Source organism: Mustela nigripes, chromosome 13 (assembly GCF_022355385.1).
Source record: "Mustela nigripes isolate SB6536 chromosome 13, MUSNIG.SB6536, whole genome shotgun sequence".
Taxonomy (NCBI): domain Eukaryota; kingdom Metazoa; phylum Chordata; class Mammalia; order Carnivora; family Mustelidae; genus Mustela; species Mustela nigripes.
Genome location: NC_081569.1, coordinates 114,312,532 through 114,322,729, shown reverse-complemented (window position 1 = coordinate 114,322,729; position 10,198 = coordinate 114,312,532). Strand labels below are relative to the sequence as shown.

The 10,198-nt window shown below is 50.9% G+C and overlaps 1 protein-coding gene across 1 annotated transcript in view; it reads right to left on the bottom strand.

Annotated features, from left to right (window-relative positions):
- Positions 1-307: 307 nt before the first annotated feature.
- Positions 308-10,198, bottom strand: part of SUSD6 (sushi domain containing 6) — a 94,738-nt gene continuing 84,847 nt past the window's right edge. Inside the window, exons 5-6 of the mRNA XM_059373479.1 lie at positions 6,520-6,947; positions 308-4,404 (exon numbers count right to left, since the gene is read on the bottom strand). Of these exons, the coding sequence (XP_059229462.1) occupies positions 4,379-4,404; positions 6,520-6,947 (454 nt within the window). The 3' untranslated portion in view covers positions 308-4,378. The remainder of the gene's footprint in view (positions 4,405-6,519; positions 6,948-10,198) is intronic.

Below are 10,198 nucleotides of genomic sequence, written 5' to 3'. Positions count from 1 at the left end.
GCATAGCTTCCCTCATCGTGGAGGCACGCTGTTGCAACTGCCCGCCTTCCCGCCACAGGTTCCGCGGAGTCCCAGTGCAGCACAGTGGCTGGCACTGAGGATGTCTGAAGAGACATGGAATCTGTTTCCAGCAAGGCCTGTGCTCTCCCGTCTCTGAACAGCACACTCCCTGTCCCGTCTCTTCTTGCTAGGGACCCCTGCCTAGAGCTGGGGCTTCGTCCCATCATGAGCTCTCACCACATACTCTCTTTTCCATATCAGGTTTCTGCAAAGACTGTCTGGAAGGATCACATCTCTCACAACTGCCTTCATAAGAACCTTTGTTTAATTATTATTTAGAAATGCAGTTATATACATAGAACAATTAAAATTAAATTAAACTTTGTACAAATATTAAAATACTATCTTCACACCCACTGCAATGTACAGGATACCAAAAAATATATATATAAAATAAAATAAAGCAAACCCAAACTGATTGAGTGACATCCTGCACAGTCAATGATGCACGTGTCGTTTGAAACCATTATATAGGAGTACCATTCTGCAAAGGATTCCATAGTGGTGTAATAAGAAGCCAGGGCAGGGTGTGGTGGGCTGCCATGCAACCCGTGTCCCTCTCTCCTCCTGCCTGGCAATCTGAGTGCTTGGCCCCTACATGCCCTCCAGCTAGCTCTGCTGCCCGACAGAAGCCTCAACCTGGAGGTTTTCATTCAAAAATTTGATTAGGTTTTCAACTGGAGACTGAGAGGAGCTGCTTCTCAGCAAAGCTGAGCCTGCTGCCTTTCCCTGTCCAGGGAACCAGCTACTCTACCACTCGGTCCATGCTTCCGCCAAGCAAAATCTCTTCCAGCCCCTCCGTGGGCACCGGTAACGACTGGCCTTCTGCTGAGAGCCAGGGGCCCCAGCAGCACCCCCGAGAGAAGCCCCCAGAATCACTGTCCTCAGCAAGCACATCTGGAATTAAGCTATAAAGCCTGTGTACCACTTCCCTTCTGGGTCCTTTATTCTCTGTGAGGAGGAAAGAAAGGCAAGGATGTAGAAGTGTTTGCAGCATATCCCATTCTTCATGTGCCAATGTTCCCTGCGAGTGGAAGAGACACTGCTGTGTGGCGAGCAGGTGCTTTGAGAGCTCAGGCAGAACTAGGAAGGGAGAGGCTGAGTGCCTGTGGATCCTATGCCAGCACTAAAGAAGCAGGAAAAGTCTACCCTTGTCTTGCCATCAGGCTTCTCCACAGAACTTGAAAGCTGGGGGGAAAGAGGGGAGGGGGAGGAGGAGGAGGAAAGGATGAATGGGGAAGACAACAGGAGCTTAAGTTCTATTTGCAAATGGAGTGTTAGTAGAATGCACATTGAAATGCCTTGCAAAGCCAAAAGAACTTGCAAAGTGGCTAGGACTCAGCCCATTTCACAGTTCACGCCAGTGAAACAGGAACACAGCACACAAAATTCAGAAATGGCAAAACAGAGAGCCTATCTGCTAAACTAAGGCATTGAAAGGGACGGAAATCTTACGTGATTTTTACCACATACTGGCCCTTGAAAGTCGCTGGCCTGTGACAGCAAGTCATCAGGATATAAAACCTGCAGTGAGTCAGCTCATGTGTGCAAAAAGACACTTTTAGTCCTTTGGTGTGGGCCATTCTCCTGGACAAGCCCTCTGCTGGACTCCCCTAGATGTGAGCTCTGGAAAGCCGGCCCTGGGCAGTTTCTCCCACCCACTCTAGGCTTAGCCTGCCACCTGCCACCACCCTTGTTTTTCCTCCAGGTTCCACCTTGAGGCAGCTGTGGAATCCCTAATCCACAAAGCCTGGAAGCCTAGAAACATCAGCACCTGGCTGATGGCTGAGAAACTGCTTCAGAGAAGTGCAAGATGAATGGGAGGCCTGGGCAAAGCCAATGACGTGGGGCGGCGCGGGGGGGTGGGGGGGGTATGGGGGTGGGGGGGGTGTGGGGTAGATGGAGAGTGCTTACACTAACTTCCCATTTATCCAGACTTTCTTTCCTACCAGGCAGGCAAATCTGGGCTTGTGATCCCCAGGATGGTGTGAATGGCAGCCAAGGTGGAAGAAGGCTTTCCTCCCCCCGCCCCCCCCCCCCCCAAGGGTTAAGCCAGTCACCCATGTGGCTGAATAAACCCAAAACAAACAGCACAATCTCTTAGGCGAGAAAACCCAGAGTAATGATATAAAAAAGGGTAAGAGCTTCCATTTAAAAAAATATTCTAGACCATTATTCTGGCTGTGAGCCCAACAGTGAGACTTTGGATCCCTCCACCATTTGTCCCTGCTTTCTTTTCTGGAGGAAGACAAGGGCACCCCTGTGGGTAAAGGAGAGCCCATGTGTGATGAGGCCACTAGGGTCCGTCGGGACCCCACCCTCCGGATGGGCCCCGTGCCAGCCCCTGCTGGCAGGCACGTCTCCGGAAACGGCCTCTTTGGAGGCCAAGGACAGGCCCCCCGTCTTCTGCGGGTCCCTCAGAGGCCTGCGTCCCAGCACCCCTGCCAACCTGCTCCAGATGAACCACGCCGGCCAGGGCTTTACACACAGCATGTGAAGGCTCCTGGGTGGGGAAGGGGAGAGACGTGGGGTGCCCGCAGGCCCAGCAGGCACTGCCCTTACCCTGAGCGAAGGAAGACTACAGTGGTGCCAGGAGGCTGGGAACGAGCGGGTAGTAAAGTGCGTGTGAGAGGGATGCAGGAGGCTGAGAGGAGGCCATTCCCCTCATTTTTGTAGCGGCTCATGCCTGGAGCTACCCTGTTCTGTCAGGTACTGAAAATACAGGGGTTCTTTATTGTTTTCACTACCCCAACAGAGCGGCTCGGGGACGAGCAGAGGTGCAGAAGGGGTCAGTGACAAGTGTCTCAGCCCCAGTGCTTCAAAAACAGAACAGAACTAAGCACTCCTCCGTGCCACATCTGCAGATGGCAGCAGCCTGGCTGAGCTCTGCCACCCCGGCCTTGGTCAGCAGCCACAGGCGGCCGAGCGGGAGCCCCCGGCAGAAGCACCGGGGAGCACGGAGCCCACCCCCTTCGACGGCAGAGCCCTGGGGCCAGGCTGCCTGGCAAGCTTTCACCCACCGCAGAGCAGCAAGGCGGGGTGTCTAGAAGGCGGGGTGTCTAGCACAGTCAGCCCCTCTCCAGGTGCGCGGGGAGAGCAGGGAGTCGTCCGTTAGCTGCGACACGTTGAAGGGCGGGAGGGGAAACACGACGAGGAAAAGCAGCGGCGCAGCAAGCAGCGGCAGGCTTCCTGGGCACAGTTACTAAGGCACGTGACTGTGGTGACGAGGACCCTCAGGACTGGGGCGGAGCTGCCTGCAGCTGCCTGGAGACTCGGTCTGTGCCTCTCAAGCTTCCTTCGTCACCACGAACCCAGAATGGGGCAACTGCCCCCAATGCCAGTGGCCTCGCGGGCATTCCGCAGCACCTCAGCAACTCTCCCGTCCCAGCGATGATTCACGCAGGCCCCTGTGGGCAGCAAGGAGGCGGAGGTTGCCAAGGATCCAACCCAGGAGGCAGCAGGCCACTTCCCCTTACACTCCAGTGAAACAGAGAAAACCAAGGCCAGGAAGGCCGATGCTGGAAGTAGGAAGTGAGGACTTGCGTATTAGGAAGACAGTCATTCTCAGCCACCTTCCTTCCCTCCCTCAGCATCTTCTCCATGCTTCTTGGAAACTCAGCAGGGCCAGGATCCAGCACCTCCGAGCTGGATGGCTGGGCGCTAGGGGAGCTTTGGCATGATTTTCCACATCCTGCATCCTCAGCCAAAGACATGTGCCACCAGTTATCAACCAAGGGCAGGCCAGGGACCCACATTCTCGCCCTAATCAGAGCCACCTTTGGATCTGCTCCTGCTAAGGGCAGTGGCACCAGGCCAGCCCCAGCCCCAGGCCCAGTACCCTGTGCGGCAGAGGGCAGCAGTGCAGCCACTGAGGCCTGCAGGAGAGCAACCAGTCTGCGTGACAGGAGGACTGGAGGGGCCGGGGGTGGGGGAAGGCACAAGTAAACACAGCGGCTCTCAGGCCCGCGCGGGCTGGTGGGGTCTGCCGCCAAAGAGCTGGCCGCAGGGGATCCAGAGGGCTCAGGGAGAGGAAGAGTTCTGTCCAGCACATTCAAATATGTCCCCGACACAGATGGGAAGGCCGGGCTAGGCAAAATGCCAGCTCCTCCAGCTGTCCAGCAGGCAGATGGCGAGAATCTTCCTTGAGTTTCCAGCAAGGTGGGCGTGGAGGCCCTCAGAGATACAGAGATACACAGATACACAGGTGGCGGCTCAGGTATCCGGGTAGGGTGGCTAGAGTACAGGGTGCTCAAACCCACAGGGAGAGGGACGAAGGGCAGAGAGGACCGTCGCAGAGAGGAGAGGCCCATGGCAGCGCTCATGCTTCTTTCAACAGTGGGATATCTGCAGGAAGAAAGATTGGAAAGCACAGGAGTTACCGCCCTGGGGCTCTCGGCAGCACACCTGACCCCACTTCAGGGTCTCCATGCAGGCCTGGTTTGAAGACATGAAAAGCTTCACTCAGGGGCGTCTGAGTGGCTCTGACAGTTAAACGTCTCCCAACTCTTGATTTCTGCTCAGGTCATGATCTCAGAGTCAGGAGACTGAGCCCCACGTGGGACTCTGCACTCAATGGCAAGTCTGCTGCTTTCCCTCTCCCTCTCCCCCCACTCACGTTTTCTCTCTCTCCCTAAAACAAATTTTAAAATTTAAGGAAAAAAAGCCCCATGCATACCCTTCCAACAACTCTAAACCCCTCGCCCTTTCTCCAGGCCTTCCTTGTTCATCTTTCCCTCTATACCTGCTTAACAAAATCTGAATATTCAGTCTAGTACTCAAATCCCCTCTGGTCTCACCACCTTGGACCTCCTCTCTGCCTTGACTCTGCTGGTCCTTAATCTCACCCTAAGAGGCTGCAGACCCCTGCTCAGGTCCCACCTCCTCCTTCAGGCCACCCACCAGCTGTGTGATACTGAGTAACTCACTCCCCTCTCTGGGTCTTGGTCTCCTTTTATGTTCACTGGGTTCCACCAATGCCTCGAGGTCCTGATTTCCTATGGTGCCATCAGGTCCTGACAGCTCAGTCCACCAGCAACAAGCTGGATAAACTGTGCACCACTCACTACGACATGGGCACTAAAACTCTTGGTTCCATTATTTCGCAAATATAGGCCAGATCTCTCCAAAAGATTGACCATCCATGCAGGCAGACAGCAGGTTTCACAAGACTTTCTATCCTCTCAGAAACCTAACTAGCACCGGTGTAGATGGGTTCTCAAAAATGCTTGTTAAATAAATGGAACAAAGAAAGGCAGCAAGGAGAAGAAGGGGGAAGAATAGGCCCTGTCCAGGCTCCTGAGGAAAGGTGAGGGCCGAGAAGTGCACTGGGGACAGGCGTCCATAAGTGCAGACACACGATACGTGTATAGCTGGCTCTCCAAGGGGTTACTGGCTTCCACCTTTAGAGTCAGGTCTAGCGACCCCTTCTTCAGTTCTCTATCCCACCAAGAGAAAGGGCATGCTGCTGATTTCAGGAAACTCCTAAACATGATCTGCATTCAAGAATTTCCAACTTCTTTGCTTTAGGATACTCTAAGCCTCAGACATTAACTGGGCCCAGGACTCCCAGGGCACAGTTTCCTCGCTGGCTTTCAGAGGAGCCTGGTTAGTGCAGAAGCCACCCTGTCCAAAGGGAAACGGCTAGGTTTAGGCCTCATCCTGAACCACACTGAGGTTTCATGTAAAGATATTGTTTAAAGTGACTGAGTCAATCCTGATATTCAACCCTTCAGGTTCCAAAAAAAGGTCAGGAAGTGGCAATTTCCCTCTACAGATGGCCTGCCACAGAGAAGTGCAAGTCACCTGCGAGGCAGCATGGCACTGTGGGTTATAAACATAGGCTTCAGAGCCAGATCCATCTGGCTCCAAATGCCAGCTCAGTCACGAATCGACGGGAAAGTGATGTATGTTTTGGCCTCAGTTTCCTCATCGGTAAAGTAGGATTGGTAGTAACACCTACTTGTCACGATCACTGTGAGGTTTATGAGAGGTTTAACTGAAATAGGGCAAGAGAACGATCACACAGGAGAGGCATACTCCTGTTTCAAATGAAACTGCTGAAAGCCCTGAAGAGAGACCAGCTCCAATTTTCACTGTAATATGACCCCATACCTCCTTGTCACTCCTAGCCTTTCGGGAACATAGAAATTATAACAGAAGAACAGACCCCACTCCCGCCTCCAACCAGCTGTCCTCCCTTTGATTTAGCACAGCCTTGTAGCCACAAATAATTTTGGAAACTCCAAACTATCAAGATTCACAAACAGTCAAAAGTCTCCTATACAGAGCCCAAAGCCCCAGCAGGAGCTGAGGGTGAGACCTTATTTTATAGCCTAGCCCCCCCAGGTATTAGCTTCCTTTGCCCCCAGTACCCCATTATTAGAGAGACTCACAATCCTTCCTCACTCCCCACAAGGCCCCCAAGCAGCTCCTAATTCATGCTCAGTACAGACCACCTACCATCTGTGTAGTCCTCCGATGTGAGGGATAAAAGGCTTTGTATGTCACTGTTCTCTGAATCTGGGGCTTCTTTGTATGCCGCTCGGCTGTTCCCTGAGCCGGCCACCCAGGAAGAGGTGGTCGCCTGATGCACCATCACAGTCTCAGAGCCTTGAGAACCCCAGGCTTCACACAGTCCAGACTGGCCCGGGGCCTCCTCCTCTCCACCGGCAGAGGAACAGGCCCCCTGGTCCTGCAACTGCGGCTCCCTTGGCCCGTTCCTCCCACTGGGCCCAGACCCTTCTGACAGCACGATCTGCACCCTGGGGTCAGCAGGTGGCACACAGTGACCGGAACTGCCATACACAGCTTCCTCATAGGACGGGAGCGCAACCTGGACTCCATCCACCATGATGGACACCTGGTCGCCAGATACTCCCTGGTCGCGCCTGCAGCCAAAGGAAAAGAGAGACGAAGAATTAAAACACACAACTAGATACCACGGCACCAACAGCACCAACCATTTCTGAGCACGTACAGTGTGCCAGGCACAGCACTAAGCGCTTTATCCCACTGAACCCTTACCTGAGCCCTGTCGGGGACAAATTCACTAAGAGTGCAGAGGAGGCTCAGAGAAGTCAAGTAACCTGCCTAGTCACACAGCAGGTAAGGGAGGAAGCTGGGATGTGAATCCAGTTCCGTCTGCTTCCAGAGACTCTGTTCTTACCCTCTGGGCACAGGTACCCAGCCCTTTTGACCTGTGCAGAAACTAGGAATCTAGAGACCTGAAAATAACGCCATCATTCAGCACAGTTGTAGATGTAAGAGCACAATGCCCGCATCTATCTGCGGATATACTGTCTGAAGACTTGGAAGTAGATACACTCTATGGCATGGGAATTAAAGCTCCATAAAGCAGTTTTTTAAAAAAAGGAGGGAGAAGAAGCACTGTGAGACACTGGAGTTGAAATCTAAGGAATTTTGTTGACTCAGTTACTTTGTCCTTTTTAAAAAAACTTAATTGTATGTAAATTGTAACACAAACAACACACAAAAATAGAAAAAATATACAGCTTCTTGCTTTATCCCAGAGGTAACTGGAGTATAACCCCTACTAAGGTCAAGACAGAGAATGCTGCCAGCACCCCCAGACACCCTTGTTCCCACTGTCCCTCTGATCTCCTACCTCCTCACACCGAAATTAATCACTACCCTTTCACGAAAATCATTCCTTTGCTTTCTATCTTAATAGTTTTACTGCCTAAACTTGAACTCTTCAAAACTGCAACTAAGTTCTGCATATTTTCGATCTTGATGTGAGTGGGACATACGATGAATGTGTGTGTACATGTGTACAGGTACACGTGCACATGTGTCTGGCTCCTTTTATTCAGCTTGATGTGTATGAGATTTATTCACACAAGCACCTTTCTTGGGATCACTTTTTAATACATATACACTTTCCACCCCACCCCCCCGCCCCCGATATTTTGAAAGTATGTTATTTTTTTCTCATAAAACATTATTTGGCACAGTCCTCCCAAGAACATCTTCTCCTATGTAACTGCACCATCATTACAGTCCTGAAATTGAACAATGGTCTAAGACTGTAATACACTTTTCTAACTACCCCAAAAGAGATGTTTCAGCTGCTGTCTTGTCTGTTTTTTTTGAGGATCCAATTATGGATGATGCATTGCAGTTAGTCTTATTTCATCTCCTTTCTTCTAGAATAGTCCACTCTAGAGTTTCTTTCATGACACTGACACTTTTTGTAGGGTCCAGGCTGGTTTCTCCTAGAATATTCCACAATCTGGACTGAACTGTTTCCTTGGGATGAAGATCCCAAGTCAGTGTTTGCCTGGAACACTGAGTCATCTGTGATGCATGTCCTTCTCAGTACATTATGTCAGAGACACAGAAGGTTAACGGCTGGACTGTTGTCATTAGCTCTGGATTTCCTCATCTGTACCTGCAAACAAAATCTGTGGCGCCCAATTCAAATGGTGCAGACTCTGTGAGGAGGACAGAAGTGGTACTCAGAAATGTGTGGGGTTTCTGGAAGGGAAACTAATGGCAAGCGGGCAGAGAAAGCAGTGTGCATTCTGCTATGTGCTTAACTCCTGTTACTTAAAATGCTTTTTGTTTGTTTGCTTAAAACCTAGTATGTGCACACAGCACAAAATTTAAACAGAGTCCCTATTAAAAACCAAATCATTCTTCTACTCAAGTCAGGAAAAATCAGCCCATTACTTTTAACACACTTACCAGATAACTACAAGAGGAAAATATTCTCTAATTTGAATGACTTGACAAGCAGATCACCTTGACTTTATGTGGAAATACCTGATTCCTTCAAGTAAACAGTACCCTCCAGATCCTCTTTATTTTACTAATTGTTTAACAACCTTAAAAAAAAAAAAAAATAGCTGCAGGGTGCCTGGGGGCTCAATAGGTTAAGGCTAAACTGCGGCCTTCCCGGCCTTCCAGCTACTGTTCCCAGGGTCCTGGGATTGAGCCCTAAATCAGGCTCCCAGCTCTGGGGACAGCCTGCTTCTTCCCCGGCCCCCCCCCCCCCACCTGTTCTCTCAATCTCTCTCTCTCTCTCTCAAACAAACAAATAAAATCTTGGGAAAAAAAAAGAAAAAGCTGCAACCTGCTCTCCCAAACAAAACATAAAAAGGAGACAGAAAAATCACACCTAGAACATCAGGACTTAGCCTGGGCCTGGTCTGTAAATTCCAGACCAGGAAGCAAAAATTTTAAACAGTTTTGTTTGCTCCTCTGGGCCTGTGGATGGCGAAAGTGACTGATGAACGGCTGTGAGTGCACACAAACCATTCTCAGGGGAAAGAGGGGCTGCCGGGCCAAGCCAGGCAACCCCAGAGGCCAGGACAGGCCTGAAGAGGAGTCCCTCCTAAGGGATACACACAGGGTCAGCCCCTAACCATCTGCCACCCACCCGCCATCTCATCTACCTCATCTAGGATGACTTGTGGCTAATGCACTCATGGAAAAAGAAAAGTAACAAAGGCAGGCAAAAAAACCCCTATTTCTAGTGCGGTATAGTGCAGTGGTTGCCAATCCTAGCTGCATGTTAGGACCACTGGGGAAGTTTACAAAAAAGAAAAACACTAATGCCAGGCTCCCACTCCAAACCAAATTAATCAGAATGTCTGGGGGTAGGGGCCCAGGTGTTGGTATTTGTGTTTAACTCCCAGCAGATGCCTCTACGTGCAGCCAGGATTAGGAACTAGAGGGACAGGGCAGTGGCTGGCAAACATGAGTCTACATCAGAATCACCTGCAGCACTTAAGAAACTCAGTCACTAGGTCTCAGCCCCAGTTTCTCATTCAGTTGGTCTGGGTGGGGTCTGAAAATCTCCGTGCCTAATAAGTCCCCATGTGATGCCAATGCAACTGGAACCACACTTTGAGAACCACCAATGTAGGGCAAATGACGTGGCTCAGGGATTGGACATATTTATGTTTAATTCTCCAGGCAGTCATCATCTAGGTCTCAGCCCCAGTTTCTCATTCAGTTGGTCTGGGTGGGGTCTGAAAATCTCCGTGCCTAATAAGTCCCCATGTGATGCCAATGCAACTGGAACCACACTTTGAGAACCACCAATGTAGGGCAAATGACGTGGCTCAGGGATTGGACATATTTATGTTTAATTCTCCAGGCAGTCATCATCTAG